This window comes from Salminus brasiliensis, chromosome 19, assembly GCF_030463535.1.
Source record: "Salminus brasiliensis chromosome 19, fSalBra1.hap2, whole genome shotgun sequence".
Lineage (NCBI taxonomy): Eukaryota > Metazoa > Chordata > Actinopteri > Characiformes > Bryconidae > Salminus > Salminus brasiliensis.
In genome coordinates, this window is record NC_132896.1 from 10,488,359 (window position 1) to 10,508,568 (window position 20,210).

The 20,210-nt window shown below is 39.9% G+C and overlaps 1 protein-coding gene across 3 annotated transcripts in view; it reads left to right on the top strand.

Annotated features, from left to right (window-relative positions):
* Window positions 1-19,246, top strand: part of slc36a1 (solute carrier family 36 member 1) — a 47,269-nt gene extending 28,023 nt beyond the window's left edge. For 2 of the 3 annotated variants that reach the window (XM_072663846.1, XM_072663848.1), the window contains exon 12: window positions 17,355-19,246. In XM_072663846.1, coding sequence (XP_072519947.1) covers window positions 17,355-17,623 — 269 coding nt within the window. In that variant the 3' untranslated portion in view covers window positions 17,624-19,246. The remainder of the gene's footprint in view (window positions 1-17,354) is intronic. The other variant, XM_072663847.1, reaches the window with a different exon arrangement.
* The last annotated feature ends 964 nt before the right edge of the window (window positions 19,247-20,210 follow it).

A 20,210-nucleotide genomic window follows, 5' to 3' on the forward strand; every position in this document is an offset into this window, starting at 1 on the left:
TAGCGCATGTTTGCAGTACGAGGCTGCTGTTCTAACGCTAACACACTGCCACAACGAGCCATATATTAGCATAGAGCACTCATACAGCGGCTGCTTTGCTTGATGTGAAGTAAGCGAGACTGAATGAGAGGCGTGCAGCGTTTTAATATAATGCTATACTATCCTCACACATGCAGATGATGCTTTTTTTGAGCATAGCTTCAAAGCCAACACGGCTGGTTTTTGTGTGTGTAGGGTCTGATCTCAGCGCAGCCAGCCTCAGTGTGATGGGACGCAGAGCACTGCAAGACTGACTAGCTTACATTAGTTTTTCTATTCAATTAACTGTCTTCATTTGCATTGAAAAGTGAGATGTGTAGAAGTGTGATGTGTATGGAAATGCCTTAGCTTAGGTCTTTGTTGGCTGTTGATTTAATGATAATGTAAATTAAGGTTTTATCACAGAATTATCACAATGAACAAATGTAATTCACTTACAAAATACCACATGTGAGCATTACAGAACCTCACATAGTCACTGATGGTAATGTGTATATATTTTCTAAACTATAGAAAGAATTGGAACAATGATTATGAAGACAGTTCATGACTTTCCAAAAACAAGGACCGGAAACATAAGAAAGAGTAAAATATATATAAAGAAAATAAATGATAAAATTTCACTCTTTGTGTTTCTGTTACACTGCAGTCAGGTCCATATCTGCAGTACTGTTCCTCTTGAGGCTTCACGGCTTAGCAGGCTAAATATATTCACTCAGTAACAAAATATAAGCATTCAATTATCAATTATCAGTCATTAAAGTCAGCAAGCTCCCAGTTTTTAAGAAAATACAGGAAAACCTCCCAGATATTGTTGAATTCTTTCATTTTGCCCTGAAGTTATTTTTTCATTTTTGAGACCTGAGGTCATTCCTCATTCCTCACCACTGTGACAGGAATTTCCACTGTGACAGGAATTTCTTCCATTTTTCAAGATTGAACGTTTGGCCTCAAGGAGACATGGGTAGATCAAGGGGGATTCTTTTTTTATGCACTTAAAAGTCATCTGGAAATATATGAAGAATAAACAATTTAGGACTAAGAGGTCATTTCTCGTATGAGAAAAATATCTTGAGGGCAAAATGAAAGAATTAAACAATATATGGGAGGCTTGCTGACTTTAATGACTGATAATTGAATGCTTAACGGGGCAGTGGTGGCTCAGCGGTTAGAGCGCCGGGATATCGATAACAGGGTTGTGGGTTCGATTCCCGGGCTCAGCAAGCTGCCACTGTTGGGCCCTTGAGCAAGGCCCTTTACCCTCTCTGCTCCCCGGGCGCTGGAGTTGGCTGCCCACCGCTCTGGGTGTGTGTGTGTACTCACTGCCCCTAACACGTGTGTGTGTGTGAGTGTGTGTTCACTACCAGATGGGTTAAATGCGGAGGACACATTTCGCTGTACAGTCCACACTGTACAGTGACGAATACGTGCACCTTTATTTATACCTTTTATATTTTGTTACTGAGTAAATATATCTAGCCTGCTATGCCGTGAAGCCTCAAGAGGAACAGTATTGCAGATATGGACCTGACTGCAGTGTAACATTTACATTTACATTTACGGCATTTAGCAGACGCTCTTATCCAGAGCTAACAGTAACAGAAACCCCAAAGGTCATTGTCAGTGACCAATGAAACTATATAGATGATCCTTTTCCAGAAATTCTGCAGAACTTTCAGAAAATCACAGAACTTTCCCACATATTAACAGCATTCCTTTATTTAGATGGTAATCCTTCTCTGGGTGGCCTAAGGCTACTACAACGATAGAAAGACTTATTTATGACTATTTATGACAGATATTGTTTTATGCACTTAATGATGATGACTTGTTTTCCGGTTGAACTCTGGACCTGTTGGCAGGGCACATCTCCCTCTCCCTCTTTATTGCGGACACTTTGTATTTGTCTTGCACTCAGACCTGGCAGAATCATTACTTTAGTGTGTCTCAGTCAGAACATGGTGTCCTAATGCATTTTTGTGTTCTCTGGCAACATGTGCGGCTGGCTGTGTTTAGCTTTTTCAAATTTCTATTTGTGGCAGAAAAGGGCGGATTAATAAATCTTGGGCCCCTGGGCATGAATGTCAGTAGGGCAGCCCTCAGCACTGTGATGGTTTTATACCAACTGTATATATGCCAATAATAATAACAATACATACTTTCCCTGCAGCTGGTATTTTTTAGATTAATTAAACACACGTAAAATCAGAAATCACACAACACCACACCTACAAATGAAGTTTCACACAAGCTCGTAAACGACTACAGAGACTGCAGGTTCATCTTCTACAAATACAGTCTTTAAGTGGACATTTTCACAATCAGTAAAAAAAAAACTACAATAAAGTAATAAGTAATGAATGAAGGGCTGGCCCCTTTTACCCACCTCTTCACCATCAGGGCTGCTATTAAGAGAGACTGGGCTTGCCTTTAACAACACAATATTATAGAAAGGTTATTGGCTCAGATGGGCTGAAAGGAGCTACGTAAGTTTGATGATTGCAAGTTTTCACTCACAGACTGACTAAACTGAACTACAGATAGCATCAGTTGTGCTCCTATTTCTTCATGGCTGCAGTAAGGAATTCTGAAGACAGCATTTAGTACATTGCAAACTGTGACCAAGTGCATAACTATGAGTTAGAAGTCTTGTGTCCTTGTGCTGCAGCGGTTTCTCAGGGAACACGTTTCATTGTTTACAAAATGTCCCATCGCACCAGCTAAAATGGAGATTTTGATTGGTTCTGCCATGTCTGTTTGTGCCTATAGGTCAGCGGTCAGTGCAGTTAGGGAAGATATAAACTGATGTACCTGGCATAAACAACCTGAACACAACCCAAAAAACAAAATGTGGGACACTTCTAGGTCGTTATCAGGGATTGTTTAATATTAATAATTATGAAAAATGCTAAACAGTTAAAATATTAAAAACAAATTAATAAAATAAATAGTTAAAGCTAGTTTACTGATAGATATCAGCATTTTGCACGTCTCCAGTGATTGACATCTCATTGTAATAGAGTATTAAAAGTTTTAAAAAAGCTTTTTTGGTGTCCCTCAGTCCCATTCAGCCTCGTAGAACCTCGTAGAACCCTGTCCTTTTTCCCCACATAATGGTTGGATCATTGGAAGAGTCATTTAATAATATTGTTACTGCTTTTTTAATTCTTATTTATATTGTGTATATAGTGTAAATTATTTATCTACATTTTTGTAACTGAGTGTCTTGCTATCTCTTTCTGCTGTGACACTGAGAATTTCCCCACTGCGGGACTAATAAAGGATTATCTTATCTTATCTTTTATTTGACATAATTTTAAGAATGTGACATCACCAAGTCTCCTTGACTGCGTGGTTCAAATAGAGATTTATAGAGATTATCTTCCCTCTTGTCTAAATATTCAAACTTTTTTTTTTAGGCTTGTCAAGCCTAATGTTTCAACCTTGTTCCTACTTTAGACCTTAGTTAACAACTTTTCACATAAAAATGTTTGGCATAGTTCCAAGTTCAGACATTAATTGTACAAAATGTGATTTTCACATCAGTAATGTTTGCTAGCATTGAAAAGCATTAGCCGTTTTAGCACAAAATTTTCAGCCCAGTCACATTCAACCCTGTTACATTTTGGAATGTGATAGGTTTGAATGGTCGTTAAAGGGTTGAAATGATTTCTCACTTTTTTTCGGGCACCCATTTCCGAGACTGACTGTGCTTTCTGTGACTGTGCTTCCGCTTATGTCTTCGTAGGTTTGGTTGAGTTGTCTGTGATTTTAAAGCAAGTTCATACTGGCCAACGTATTGTTTACCAATGCTGCTCAAGTGCCACTGGTGGCTGGGGCTCCTGGCTACGTAGCCAGTAGGCCCTGTTGTTAATCCGTCCCTGATTTGTGGTGATCTGTTGACGTACAATGCGGAGCACCCCAGAAAGTTTAACTTTTTGCAATTTCACTAATTGCGAGCCAAGTCCTTACTTTTTTGTTTAGGGCTGTGGAGGATTTGTACGAAAGAAAGAATGTGATTAAATGGTGTCTGCCCTAATCCTCACTTATTTAGAAAGAGATGTGCGTGTCCTCTATGTCTGTGACTTTTCAAAGGTTCAAAGGTGAACTGACCATGAAAGGAAGGCATCAGAATTACGGTGGGTGTGAAACTGCACTTCTTTTATTAGGCCACTTTCTGCTTGTGTGCCAGAGGTGCGTTGACGTGGGAGTTATCATGAAAGAGTGTGTTCTCTCAGTAGAGGAGGGAGGATCTGTATCTGCTGGGCTCACAAAGACGTGTGTGTGTGTGTGTGTGTGTGTGTGTGTGTGTGTGTGTGTGTGTGTGTGTGTGTGTGTGTGTGTGTGTGTGTGTGTGTGTGTGTGTGTGTGTGTGTGTGTGTGTGTGTTAGCTGTTGATGGAAAGTGGAGAGGACAGTGCGTGTGCCCCCTCAGGTCCTGTACTTTGTCTGCGAGTGCACTGTCACCATTGGTAGAACAGTGACAGGTGAGCGCCAGGGATTGTGGTGTGTGCCGGACCCTCGGGCGCTGCCCCGAAGCTGCTAAAACTGACCTCCTGCAGACCACCAGCCCCCCACCCCCCTCCTTATCTCATCACGAACCAGCGCCATCCAGTCCCTGTGTGAAACTAAAGCAGACACCCGAAGCAGGAGGTTTGCAGGGTCTCTAAGAATGCTTGCTGATAAAGGGTGAATGGCTTCAGGATCAGATTTATGCAGTGCTCATGATCTGGTCACCTTTGGACTGCATGTGTTTGTATGTGTGCGCATGGAAGGGTGGTTGTGGTGGGGGGGGGGGGCTATTGTAGCCTTCCTGGAATTAGAGCAGGACATTTTATTAGACCTAGACCTTATAAACCAAATAAAAAGAACTAGCAGAGTAAGGAATGTTGATAGCAACACAAAAGTTCATGTTTCTATCAAGCTTTGATTTGGAGTTCTGGTATTCCAGTGCTCTTCGAGTATGTGGGCAATTTCACATTTCATCACCTCCGGTCCATTTTTCCAGAGACGTATAAGCAGCCCTCAGAGCCGCTTCTTATTTTTAAACGTTTGGGTTTATGCGTTTTATTTCGGTCACGTTCCGAAATGGATGAAACATTCGCTCAATTAAACCATATCAAAAGAGCAAGTTCTCTCTCTCACTCCCGCATCTCCTACAGCCATGAACACACTGTGGAATATTGTGCTTCTCTGTAATGAACAGTGTTCTGAGAATCCGTAACTAGACTCTTCACTAGACGAGCACCCCAAAGACATTTTTTTCAGTTTCCATTTCATTTAATTAGATTTTTTTTTTTCCCAGTTCAGTTTCTCAGCCTGACCGCGATGAGATGTTAAATGGTGTTGAGGAGGCCGATGGTGGATTCAAACTCGCTGGTTTCAAATATTCTCTGATGGCCTGTACCTAGTTCTGTGCTTTTTAATAAGCTGTTTGAGGCACATAGCAGTAGTTTCTTCACTAATTTTGTCTGACACTGGAATGGTTTTGGAAGAAGCAACTTTTTCTTTTTGGAATTGACTCTCAGCCTCACCCTTATTCCTGTGATGAGAAGAAAAAAAAAAAAAAAAAAAAAAAAAAAAATATATATATATATATATATATATATATATATATATATATATATATATATATATAATTGTTTTCTCACAAAAACCTTGTATGAAAAAAAATTTATGAAATTTTGGAGCACTTCTATTGGTCCATTCATCATAATTGTTTTTCAAAATGTAAAGAACAACTGTCTTGTAAAGCAACACCTTTTTACATTTTTGTAATCTGAAGGAACTGTGACTATTATTATTATTATTATTATTATTAAATGGATATGTAAATACTATGTATTTAATAAGTACTATAAAGCATTCATTGTGGCATTTGAAGGTCAGTTATGGGCCCACATGATGGCCTTTAGACCTTGTTCACGCCTGGCATTAACATGCTTCTTGGGTGATCCGATTATTGGCACAGAATTCAGGTGTGACCAGGGAACAGTGTATCTCGAGGACGCACTGTAATCTGATCACTCAAATCACATTTTGAGGTGGTCAGAGATGCATATGACCACATTGTGCTGCTATTTGTGAACGGCAAAGCATCTCGAGGAGTCCCTAAAAGCAAAGGACCAGACGAATCAACCATGTCACTGCCCCAACCACAAAATCCACAATAAGAAATCCAAAATCCGATCACAAGCGGTCACAGGAGACACATTTAAAATGCCAGGTATGAACAGGACCTTAGACGTTGGGTTTCATAGGGTCAACCAAAAGAATGTGTCAGGTTGCTTTGGCTCCATCTGAAAAATAATGGTCACTCCTGAGTGTTCCCTGCCTTGGGTTAGCAGTTTCAAAGCAAACATTCAGTTAGTTCAAATGAAATTTCTGGACCTTCCTGACAGGAGAAGGGCCAAAAAAGGGCTGTGTTCTGTCTGAAAGTGATGACCTTCCCTTAGAACTCTGTTTAACCCTGTAAGCCCTACACTGAGAGATTTCTATTATTGCATACTTTTGTGGTTTGCGCTGTATTTTTGACACCGCAATTATATTTCACTGTATTCGGCACAAACCCAGCCAATAAGATCCCCCTCAATAAATGTTTCTACACACTACTTCAAACCATTATTTTGGGCAACCATCCTATGACACTTCAGTAACACAAAACCGTAATGCCCATTGTTGTGGACAGTGGTTCTGGGAGTGCTATAGGCTATGGCATTTTGTGTGACTGTTTTTGTCCACAGTTACACAGAGGAACACTTAGCAAGCCTTACATCAGAAAGTGTGTGTTTTTTACAGAGACTGCATCATCTTCATCCTTTAGATGCTTTATTCGTCTTGTCTTCCGGCTGTGTAATGCCATTGATGCATGCTCATTGTACCTCTCCTCACCAGGACAAAAGTTCAGTGGTATTCCCATTGGTTATATAGACAGAGGATTCCAGAAGTACTGGTGGGTCGTGGGCATCTTCTATTCAACTGCATTCATCAGTTTCCTTGTGGAGTATGAAGCTGTTTGTGGTGTCATTGTCCACAAACAGTATTCCTGTAGTATGAACTCTGGAGCTTAAAGAAGGACAGGGGAACGTATGTAGGTAAACAAGGACAGGAAAACTCTTCTCCTGAAAGGATGCAACACGAATCCACCCCACCCAGTCCAACTAATTATAGCCTTCAGAAGTCCTTTGTTGGCTAAATGGGCTATTAGATTTTGGTGGAAATCGAAACCTGTAGAAAGATAGCTCTCCAGGAGAAGGGTTAGAGGCCATTGCTCTTGGCTCTGGGCTTCTGGAGGGTCACCTCCAATAGGCATTTTCACACCTATAGCTTGTTTGCTCTGGTCCAAATCGGTTAACGAGTCTTGGAGCATTTTTCCCACCCTTGGTTTGGTTCATTTTCACACAGAGACATATAAGCGAACCAAAATGCGTCACAACAAACCACGTAAGAATGTTCTCTCTACATATTGGTCAGACCTGTCAGGGGCGGGAGCATAAAATTAAACAGATTTACCATGGAGCAACAGCAGAGATGGCATTTGTTCATAGCTGGCTTTAGGAACCGTTTAGCTTAAACTTGTGGAATACACCTGATATTAGGTTGGATCTTTTTCTTACCACAAACAAACCGCCCCAGAGTTCATGGATGCTTAGCTCTTCCTCTTTGCTCAGCACCACGTCTTTCAAATCTCTGAATCAGATACACTGTTTGGCTAAGACAGCATATTGACAAATTAGTGACACTTTTAGAGGTGGGGGACTCTTGCTGACTTTTCTGAAAATAGTGATGCTTTATAGAGAGCTTGTTTTTCTGTCTTGTTGGCAAGACCTCCAGTTATGAAGGGTTAAACTAATTTTTAAAAAGTGATAAGGTGCCACCTGCCCTGCCCTGAACAGATCATTCCTTAAAAGTGGACCATCCACCACTGAGGAGGCTAATCAGAGGCTATAAGGAGGTCAACAACAATTTTGGAAGGACCCTAAGGCCTTTTGATTATGGCTGAGGGTGAGCATTGGACATCGTCTAAAGATAAACAACATCTAAAGATCTGTGCTGTTCAGTTAGGAGGGATGAAGGACTTACTTAAGTGGACATAAATGTATCATGTCCCCCATCAAACATACCCAAGTGAAGCAAGGCACTTTTGGCCTCTGAGGACACATTATCATTTTTAAACCCTGGGTCTAAGATGTTTTTTAATATTGGAGAAAAATATATTCCATTTGTGAAAATGTCTCCTTGTGCTCTATGGCTTACCAATGAGCAGAGAATTCACAGAGCTTATACCAGGTATTGGTATTGGCCTGAGATCTGCAGTAAGTGCTGGATTGGATGTCGGAAAGAGAAACTCGTGAATCCAGTCGGATCATGTATCAGATCTATCATGAAACAGCAGTTGCTGTGTTTGTTGTGGTTAGTCTTGGAGTTTCACAGTTTTAGATGGAGTGGAATGTGAAGAGTTTCATCTCTTTAAGGAGAGCTGGATAAAATAACTCTCCTTAACTCAAGCAATTGCGGCTTCATCAAGAAACGTGATATGTAAAGTTATGTAAATTGAACATACATTATTTTGTATCCCTATTGTTGGACGAGATGACCAAATCAGTATCCAGATTAGTTGAGCATTTTATCTCCATTACAATTAATATAATAAACTATAAATAATCTAAAAATATATAATTAATTAATTATATAAGCTGCTCAAGTTGCTTAGTTGGCTCTGTGTTTGAGTTCTCGTCTGTTGCTTCTGTGTCGCACGCTGTACGGGGCGGAGTCATGTGACTACATATGCGGGAGTGTGCTTTTAAGGGGGCAGGCCATGAACACACAGGGAGGATGTATGATTTTTTTTTCTAAATCTCTCGATTAGAGTTTCTGAATGTTGGTTTTTGATTCATTTTAGATGAATTGCACAGCCTTAGGTAAACCCCTTGCCTCACTGTTTACGTTTGGTCGGTACATGGTCCTAGTCTCTACATTACAGATGAACACAATGTAGCCATATTTCTTATGGCTGATGGACGCCTCTCAGTAAGTGCATGATGTGCTGATGTGATTGTGTCAATACCGTATTATTTAAAACAGTACAGATAACACACAAATTAAATCTAGTTTGTTTTTCCATTTTCTAGTTTTTGATTTGAGCATAAAAATATGAAAGTATAAAAAATCAACAGTATGGCTATGATGTTAATTGGTGCTTTGTATCGGATACATTAATAAAGTATATGAAATGATCAAATGACCTAATTTCTTGTTAGTGGATTCTCAATTGAAAATGAAGGGAACGAATGATACTGAACTATTTGTACTGTATACTCATTAGGTAGTAAATTCTTAAATGTACATGCAAGCTAACACTTCTGCTCATTTAATTAATGATCTAGCAATTTCACCAAAATACACTATGCAAACCAGTGTTGTTCACTTTGAAGCCGTTCACTAGTGATGTCAATTAATTGCACAAGTGTTTTAAGCTTCCTTGTAGCGCATTTGTAGCTGTTTTAGCATAGTAGCAAAATCAGCAACTGCCTAAAAACCTCAGAATTCAGAGGATCCAGTGACCTCCTTGAGGAAAAATAGGCACAGGACAGAAAATATTGTCTGTGGGACATTTTCATTTAATGCACTGTGCAATAAAGGCAATTTTCCAAAACCGCATTTATTTTCTGCATGGAGAAAAACTTCTTAAACTCAGAGTTTCTTATTTGTACATGCTATTGACTACAAAGTGGTGCGGTTTTGGAGGGCTGTGACACACAAACGTACGGAACGTTACTTGGTGAAAGCCCTGCATCCCCATTCTCTCCAGCCACCATCATTTACAAGACGAGTGCTAGCAACAAAAAAAAGGATACTTCTTTCATCATCACGTTCACCTGTTGAATCCTTTTGTTTAACAAAAAGTGAAGAAGGCCATATTTTTGAGCCACATTCTGATCTTAAAGGTTTTCAGCATTACAGCACTGTATTCTGCATCTTATACAGAGTATTAGTTAATCTTCTAAATGATTTCTAATGAATGGACTCATTAATACTAATTATGATAATTAAGATGAGCTGATTTTCTCCTGACAGTTCGTGATCTGTACTGTGCTATGAACACTGTCCCACTAGCTAATTGGAATGATAGAATTGATTATCTAGTAATAAATAGACTGGGTTTTTAATTACTGTCTATTTAACACTAGAAAGCCTGGGATTCCGACACTATTGGAATAACTGTAGCGATAATTTTTTACCATTTGAAGTTTGCATGCTTATGTATAGAGTAAGCAAATCAGGCATTTCTTACATAACAATAGGTCAAAATAAATGTCAGGTCAAGACAGATGTAAAAGTGCTGTTATTTTTAGACTCCGCGCTGTCAACACGTGTAAGGTTGACCTTCAATGTACAGCTCCAACACACTGCTGTGTGTCATCTGTCACAAATAGCCTGACTTTTGTCTTGCTTGCAGTGTCCGTGATTAGCTGGCATATCCAAGATAACGACAGACCCGCTGACATAGCATGAAAAAACACTACCTTTAAAATACTGGCCTTATAAGAGTATCATAAAGCTATTCCCTATCAAAAGTGTTAGATTTTTTTTAGAAGTCTTTCTAAAATGTGGGATGTAGGTTCTGTCTAATTCGGGAGTGCACAGTCTAGTGCTTTTCCTGCTTAATCACACCTGATTCAACTCGCCTGTTAATTGCCCGGTTTAGCAGGTCTGTTGGATTAGAGAAACAAGCAAACTGTGCTGGACTCCAGCCCCCATTGCCCACCACTGGTCTAATTGATATGTTTTTACTGTTGTAAGCCAGAATTGACCGATTATTGACCCAGCTGATAATTGGAGTCAATGGTGGTCATTGTATTGATGATCTGTATCCCTTTTAGCTAGTTTTCTTGTCAATAAAAATCATATTTATACATGATGTCCTCCTCATGTTCAATCCCACAACCACAACTGAACTGGTCAGAATAAGTATATTTCAAATACGGTCAATCAAACCTTGATTATTACTGTCTGTGTGTCGAATGAAACCGGTCAAACTTTGTTTTCGTGCCTCTGTGGTTGAGAGACGGAGAACGTTAGAGACTGAGAGACATAAAGACATGCCGAGGCTGGACCACACAGTCCAGAACCATCTGTGAATTAGCTAAAGAAACGTGACTCATGCAGCTCTTGGGAGAGGAAAAGTGTTCAAGCCTTTTGTTTTCTTAGGCATTTATCTGAAATGACTTTACAGAAAACAACTGTCTTTGGATCTAGACAACAAAAGCCTGCTTGTTTGTTTTCCAGCTAATAACAGTAAAAGAAACAGAAACAGACTGAAGGCTGAGTGTTCTGCTCTTTATGATAACAGACAAAAAGCTCTAGAGAAGCATTTCTAATCATAATGAAAGAAGCATGTAATAGGCTTTGAAGGTAGATACAGTTGTTCATCACATTTTATAGCTAGAATTAAAGCTAGTCATGATCTTACATTTGTTTCTGTGCTTGAATTGCATTTATTTATTTCATTGTGCCTTTATCTATTATTTTAAAACTATTCTAAGTTTATTATAAGTGTATTTATATAGTATATTAGTATATTTAAAAACATTTCGGTGACCCCTACTTGTACTTGTCTTATTTTGACCTATGTTGTCCTTGTTGCTAATCTAACGCTAATGCTAACGCTATCCATTTATCTTATTTTAGTATATTATTGACTGTTTTCCTTGGTATTTGTTCAGAATTGCAGCTATACATTTATTAGCTAATGTAGTGCTGCACTCAGCCTTTTACTATACCTGTACAGTGATGATCTGTTCTATTGACTGTGGGCAGCTGTCTTGCTTCCCACAGCTCCATTCATGAGATTGATGGCCTCTGATTTGTCTTCAGCGATGCTGCCATGCAGCTGTGATTACAGCTCTGTTGTAATGAAGGCCTCAAACACTTTCTGAAACCGATCATTTTAGAAACTGTGTACCAAGCCGGCATAGACGTATCATTTTGGGGAGCCTTTTCATCTGTGTAAACAAATTTTGTCGTTGTTTTCATAGACCGTTTGTTTCCCCCCACCACACCGAAATCCCACCCACCCCCATCTCCTGTGTCATTTTGCTTTGCACTTTGGCAAGGCCCCTTATAGTCCCCTGACCTGACATATATAAATGGTCACAATTTCTGTCAATGTGAAAGCGAGTACTGGATGACCTTCAGCAAGCGGCAAGCAGTCAGTTGAAGATTTTGATGTGTTTATGATCATAATCCTGCTGTAGAACTCGGTGTAATGTTCCTGTGCCACTGGCTGCACAACAAGCCCAAAGCATTTCCATAAAGGTCATATTTGCGCAGGGGTCGCTGTGTGCATTATGAAGTATGGAAACCGCTACCTGACAGCACTTTGCTATCTTATTGTAGTCTTCTCTTGCTTTATGGCCATTAATTCCTCTCATTTTTAGAGTGCTAAGCAGCAGCTTGGATCAGCCCATGCCTGCTGATTGCAGGGACATGATTTAAGGAGTCAGAGTATTTGGAGTAAAGCTGTGTGATTTGCATCACCTGGCCTTTATTAACAATGAACGTGAACAAGGCAATACCATAAGAAGCTAGGTTTGAGACCTTGGTAAAAGTTATCTGAGAGATATTTCGGGGGTGTCCAAACATTTAAAAATATTATAAAATATATATATATAGTATTTACGTGATATACATGGTTTCTCCATGAATCATGGGTTTTGGATTTTCTTTCCCAAATGAAGAGTTTATTGCTAAAACCGAACAAACCTCTGAAAATGCATGTTTAGAGTTTGCAGTGGTGACCTGCATGAAACACCTGACTATTATCTGCCTCCAGAGAACATTAAATAGCTGTTTGCTCATGAGCAGCCAGACATATTAAGCTATTAGTGTGTGATTTTCTGTGGGGCATGTGTTGATGAGTCATGCTGCTGTATTGATCAACGTCCTAGGAGAGAGCATACAGCAACCTTCACGCTCATTCACAGGTAAGATGTGCGCCTGTGTGACTGACCACGTGATTCTGCTGCATGACCCCAATAACTTACAGAGTATAATGATACTGATGCGTATCAGTATGTATGTGCGCTATCTAGGTTTTTAAGAACCGTTGTCTGGCGTGCTCCGAATCCATCCTGCATGACATGAAAAGCATAGTGTTAATCTAGCGGCAAAGACAGGATAATAGCTGCTGTTCGGAGAAATTTGGGTGCCCAACCTTTTATATGGAGCTAAACTTCTGTCTAAAGTTCTGTATCCAACCTTTGATATTAGCAATTTGATCAAATGAAAGCATTTCTCCAGCAGAGGTTTCAAAGATTCAATGTACTTAATCCATATTCTGACAGTGATGAGGTTCTTATCTAAGGCCCACTCTGGCTCTCATTGCAGCAGTGATTTAGCTGAGTGTAATAGGTTAGTTGGCTCATCCTCTTCAGCGCTTTTGTCCCAGGTCCGCCCTGAGAAGAGCTCAGCTGAGCATGCCTTTCAGTCGCCTTGTTATTAAATTATCTCACGGCTGTGGCCCTGCGACTCGAGAGCTTTCAAAGTGTCAGAGACTCAAATTAGACTGGCCTTTTTCCAACTTCAATTTGCTGTGTGTCAGATGTAACAGCCCTTTAAAGGGAGAGATTGCTATGAAAAGGAGTCTCAACACGGACACCCCAGCTTTGACCCAGAAGCGCTGCTTCAGCGTATCCACGTTGACTGCAGATGAATCAAGAGCATGGAACACGTCCTCGTTTGCACCTGCTGTAAGATGCCTTTTAATCAATGTTTTCCTAAAAGTAATTATGTGCCAAACTGATTTGGCCTCTGAATTAGGATTATCTGGTATTGCTGCACTCATGATGTTCTCAACATGTTCCTTGTCAGGCCATTGATGGATTATTACCATCTGATCCCCAAAAACACACTGCCGTGGGTGGTTTTCCTAAGCCATTTACATTATATGGAGGTTCTTTGAACTGCTTATGCTGTTCTACACACTTGTACATCTCTTATACAGAAATGGTTCTCCAATAACCAAAAGTGGTTTGTCTATGCCAAGAACCTTTTGTGTGTGGGTCTGAGAAACTAGCCCATTAAATAACATGTAGTTGTAATATTATGATTGTATTTCAGTATGTCACTATTATATTACTATTATATTCTATTACTATATTGCAGTTAAAGTAGTTACAGTCTTTATTTGTTCAACAGTTTCGTTCTCAGTCATCAGCAGAGGTGTTTAATTTGCAGCATGGGCAAATCAAATGTTTTTTTTTTGTTGGGGCAGCAGCTATAAAAATAGCTGGAACAGATTTCATTAATCTAGAAGCACCACAATTGGCAGAGATCTCTCTCTCTCTCTTTCTCTCTCTCTCTCCATTCTGTCAGAGAGGAGGAGGAAGAGAAAGATGTGCTGACTTCACACAGTGCGACAGTGACACAACAAGGTTAGCCAAAGCTGTGAAATGGATGAGAGGAACAAAGCTACAAGTGATGTCCTACTAATAAGTAGAAGGGTCTGGCTCATCCAATCAAAAGCTGTATCTCTTGGCTTTTTTTGTTTGTTTGTTTTTTATGAATTCCAATCGTGGATGATTTGCTTTCCTTATGTTCCAAAGATGATGTACAAACACCTCCCGACTGAGTGTAGAGGAGCGATTGGGATGTGACCTCCTAGCAGCTGGAGCCAGACTAAAACGGCTGACTCTGGCACGCAGATGTACCAGCCGCAATCTGAACTGGCCACGGAATTGCAGAACAGAGAGAGAAAAGAGATAGCAGATAAGGCGACGAGAGCCCCAGCTGCTGTCTGTGTCCCACGAACCGAGAAGCCGAAAGCAGGCTGAAGGTCCTTTGAATGTGAAGTGTTCGTCAGCTCACAGAACGTTGATAAATGCAGATAGACAGCTATGGATTAAAGGAAGCTCCGTCTCACCGTGCTGTTAAACGTGCCATTGTGAGCAGTTTGCAAGCTGATTACAGAGGCAGTAGAGACCAAATAAATTTCAAGTGCTCTTCTCTTGAGGAATTCAGGCTCTTATAGGTTAGACATGAAAGTGGAGTATTTGAAGGTGTAAAGCATGGAATTTCATGTGCAGTCTTGTGCCAAAGGTTTCCACATGGTTGGTGACATAGCTATGGTAAAAAAAAAAAAGGGGCAAGTGTGAGAGTTTGGGGTACCCTGCGATGGACTGGCATTCTGTTGGGGGCGTATTCCTGCCATACACCAAATGATTCAGGATAGGCTTCGGACCCATCGCATACCTGACCAAGAAGAAGCGAATAAGAAGACGGATGGATGGATGGATGGATGGATGGATGGATGGAAGTTTGTTTCTTGTAGAGAATGTGTTCACTGTAATGGGCTAGCACGCTTTTTTGGGGGTATTCCTCCCTTAAACCCAGTGATTTGGGTAGGCTCATTTAAACAGGGGGTCCCAATCCTATGCATAAGACTGCAGAAGAGTGCTCTCCAGAACTACGGAAACTCCTCCGATCCCCTCCTCTTGTTGTGGTCAGTAATACATGAGTCATTTTCTCCGCTCGCTCCTGCTTACGCACCCAAGGGATATTGTATTAGGAGTTAGAATGCATTGGCTGGCCTTGCAGATGTCGCTCCATTGTATTCACCTTCTATAGCCTTCAAGCTCCTGATTATTCTGTTTTCTTTCACCCTCTATGGGATTCTGTCACCTGGGTCTGCTTCGGAGTGCACCTTGCTCTGCTGTCAACCAATCTTCAAAGTGGCCAACACCTTGGTCTGGCGCATCATTTGTCTTGTCTGAGTCCATGAGCATAAAATTTGGCCTTAAGACCCCCCCCCATACAACAAAAAGAAAGGGTGCTTGAAGCTGGCTGATGTATTAGCTCTCAGTGCCTTAGAGTGGTTGGCAGCATGTCACACAAAGGATTGACCTCCCTTTCCCCTTCTTGGTTAATTTGACAGATTCTCTGAAATCGAACACAGGCAATAGAGTAACTGTTCAAAGCGTCTTTTATCAGCCGCTCTTAAGTGTGTCGGCTTTGCTCAACGAGTACCTGCAACAGTCCCTGCAAAAGGCAGTTGTAAGTGACAGCAAGCGTGGATCCGGGAGCAATATGTTCATGTGTGTTGAGGGAGAGAATTTACAAAGTGAGCGTTTGAAGATTCGGTTCTCTGCTGTTCTTCCTGCTGTGCACAGTGTGAGCAACGGGAATAATATACTGGAGGGGAGCAGCGCAACAACAGAGTCAATTTATTTGGGTTTCCTGTTCATGTTCTTTCCAATCACCTTAGCAACAGATACAGAAGGCCCAGCCCTGGCAATCCACCCCAAGCAGGCATCAGCATCATACCTATGACTGGCCTTGGCTGGCACTCACTTCACCCACAACAACCGTCCCCAGTATCCCCACTTGTACTTGTACTCCAATAAGTCATCAAGATGCTCATAATTATGCGGCTTACATATTGGTTTCGTAGTAGGGTAGTTGGATAGTTAGTCTCCAAGTCCCAAGGAACCAAAATCAATATCAAAATCAAATTCAATACTAGGTCAATGCAAGTCTTATGGGTACATAATATGCATGTATAAAGTAGGCCCTATGAACAGTCCTAAGCTAGTGTTATTACAAAGCTGATAAATTCCAGGTCTTGCTTTAGTGAATGAAAGCTAACCTAGCAAGTACAACCGACTCTGATTATTCCACTACCTGATGGTGGATCCTTCGTCTTAAGGCCTTTACGCTCAATTCTTGTTTTCCTGATAACAATACATTAGTTCAAGCACAATTTTTGCTTTATTCATCCTGCAAAGTTTTACAGTTGATGTGATCACTACAGTTACTGCTGTCTATGGCTTTGGCTTGGCAGCAACCGAAATGACAGATGGGCTGTGTCCCAGCAGCTAGAACTGACAAATGTCAGTTTGACAAATGTAAAAAAAAAAAAAAGATTGGTTTGTCATCTGCTCCATCTCCAAAAGCAGCTTACACGGAGCTACAGGGATCCAAGCATTGAGAACGCACTGAGTTAGTAAATCCTTTCACTTTTCTTTGATACACTTAATTATTTTTACTTGGGTTGTTTTTTTAATTAATTGCAGCAAGAACTAGACCACTGCAGTGTCCAGTATGTATAACACGAGTTCAGTTTGATGCAAAAAAAACAACAATAATCTGTAAAATGACATCCCATTTTCATGTGTTTCCATAATCAGCAGGTCCCTACATGTAGAGTTGAAAAGTGCTTATTATCCTGCTTGCAACAAGGTTGCAAGGTTTACCAATAAACCAGAATATAAGTCTTGAAATCTTTAGTCAATAAAAGCATATTTTTTGTTTCTGTAGGTGCACTGGCCATAATGATTCCAGAGCTGGACCTGGTGATCTCCTTGGTGGGTTCAGTCAGCAGCAGCGCCCTCGCACTCATCCTGCCTCCGTTCCTGCAAATCCTCACCTTCCATAACGAGGGGCTGTCGACCTGGGTGGTGCTCAAGAACATCGTCATCAGCGTTTTCGGCCTGGTTGGCTTTGTGGCTGGGACCTATATTTCCATTGTGGAGATCATCTCACGCAGCCAGTCCAAGCAGATTGACGGCTACTTTCAGGTCATGTGATGACAGTCCTATCAAACAAAAGGTGAAAACAGCGAAACAACGAAAGCCATTCACGCACTAAATGGGCCATCAGTTTGAATTGAATGACACTTGGGGTTATTTTAGTCTAGAAAATTACCTTGACTTCTGAGTTCAGTGGAACTACCGACCCCAAGTGGCTTAGATTTGTCTATTTATTCCTCAGAGCTGGGTTATGGACATGTCACAGTGAGCGCCTGAATGAAAAATCAGAAACTAGTCATTAAATGCCCATGAAAAAGCATTATTTTAACTGTGGGTTTTATTTTTTATGTTTTTATGTGTATGCATTTCTTTTATTTCATTTAGTTAACTGGATTTTAATATGATCAGGGCACAGTGTTGCATAGATTTTTAATCTAAACGTCATCATAAGCTCTTTCCTGAATCATTACAATTTTTCCTATTAGGAATAGAAATGCAGACAATTAATGAGGTTGAGCTGCTTTTTTTAGCTTTCTTTTTTACCGTTCATTAATCAGCACTTTGTTGATTTACATACTATTCTGATATGCTCTGGGTTACCTAAAATTCTACAAAGCGGCCTTGTTTTATTTTCTTGAGGATTTTATCGGCCAGTGCACAATGAAGTCTCTTTGTGGTTTCACAAGACACATGTTTCTTTCAAAAGAAGAACCTTGCTCGAAGTTTACACTTTTTAATTGTTTAATTGTAGAAAAGCAACCATAATGTTGTGATACTTGGTACCTGATTGACAGTTTATTTGTTTGTATTTTCCTTGAGGTTTTCTGGAACGAACACATTAAATATAATGTAAGAGTTTCGTTACAGTTTAAAGATTGTGTTTTTAAGATGAATCACAGATGATGAGTCATTTGGCGAGCCTGATCTGGAGCTAAAGACTTCACACCTCACTTGGCAAAGAAACTTGGATGTGATTTGTCAGAATTATTTGCAGGAGATTTAAAAAAAAAAAAAAAATGAAATGAAAAAACAAACAAAACAAACCATATACACCAAAATATTAAAAATTCTTGTTTGGGAGATGAATCAGTTGTAGATATTTTGAATGTCTCTCATATATTGAGTTAATAAAAGAACAGCTATGTGTTGTTTTTTTTTTAGGGGGATATCATGCATCAGGTAAGCAGATCATGTGATAAGTTATTTGAATTTATCGTTTCAGCTGCTTTTGCAACATCCGTGCCAAACAGAAGAGAACTTGAAGTTTCTTTACATGTTCTGCTGCACGTCATGTTGCACTCACGTTCTGTCTGTTTTAGTACTGCAGTTGTAATTTGAACGCATTTTTGTGAGCCTTAATATACAGCATGTCCATTGACTGTAAATGTACATACATTACACTGTAAATGTCATCGTCTGTTGCCCTCTTAGAGGGGGTCATCTTGTATCAGTAGTGTATCATCAGTGTTAGGTTAACAACAGTTTAACAACATGAAAAACTGTACAGAACAACTGATTCACTGTGTGTAAACATGGTATTTAAAGCAGAACGGTTTGGGGTTTTTTTTTTTTTTGTTTTTTTTACTGCATCTATATCTGTTCACATGCGGTCACGGTCACGAAGTGATGAAAGTGTTCTGTGGGAATGCAAAGTGAAATAAAAAGTGCTCGTGAGATTTCTCCATGTCTGTGCAGTGGAGTCTTTTTTAGCTCGCTTTGCTGCAGAACCTGGTATGAAGCAAGCTGCATCTGGATGTAGGGGGGCTGTGATGTTGCATGTGCAGACTACAATAATGTCAACAGCCATGAAAATGTATAAAGTGCTGTTAGCAAGCGACTGCTATCTACCCCTGTTATATAATCTCTCTCTCTATATAAAAAAAGTTCTTATTGTTTAGTTTTGGTGAAAATGACCAACTACTGAGGCTGTTGCTACTAATACTATTATTACTAATCATTTTTTACTATTAGCGGTGCCACAGACTGCATTTATTGAGGATTTAAAGTTGTTTATTAATTGCTTATTAATGTATAACACCCTCGTTAATACCCTTGCTATTTTACCTATGAAGAAAACGTGGATTTTATGGTTGGCTTGTTGTAGCTCTGCTACAGTGCTACAGATGACCTAGCCTAACCTAGCATTGTTTTTAATGCTAAAATAAGAACACTGTGGATAATTATGTTTGATACCTGTGCCACTATCCCAGAGGGGTGTTTCCCAAGGCTAGGCCTTTCCAAACTGCATTTTCCTTGGCTATTGGCTGCGCTTCCCTGAAGAGTGTTTTCCGCACTGATTTCCTGAAGGGATTCCTCCATGAGGTCAGTTTTTTTAGGCTAGGTGCTGAATTTGAGCTATTTTTCTGCAGACTGTGGCTCGGGTAAAAACACAAATATTTGATGATGCAACTGATATTCTTTTCTACATGATTCTAAGTACTAAGTACTGATACTTGAGGAACTTTTCAAGGTTCTTCCATTTGAAAACCCTGTTATGGTGCTTTGAGGAACCTTCAAGACACACACACACACACTTATATATAATATATATATATATAATATGTATGAAGAAAATGTGTGTGTATATATTGTGTGTGTATATATTATATATATAATATAACATTATATATAAATATTATGTTTT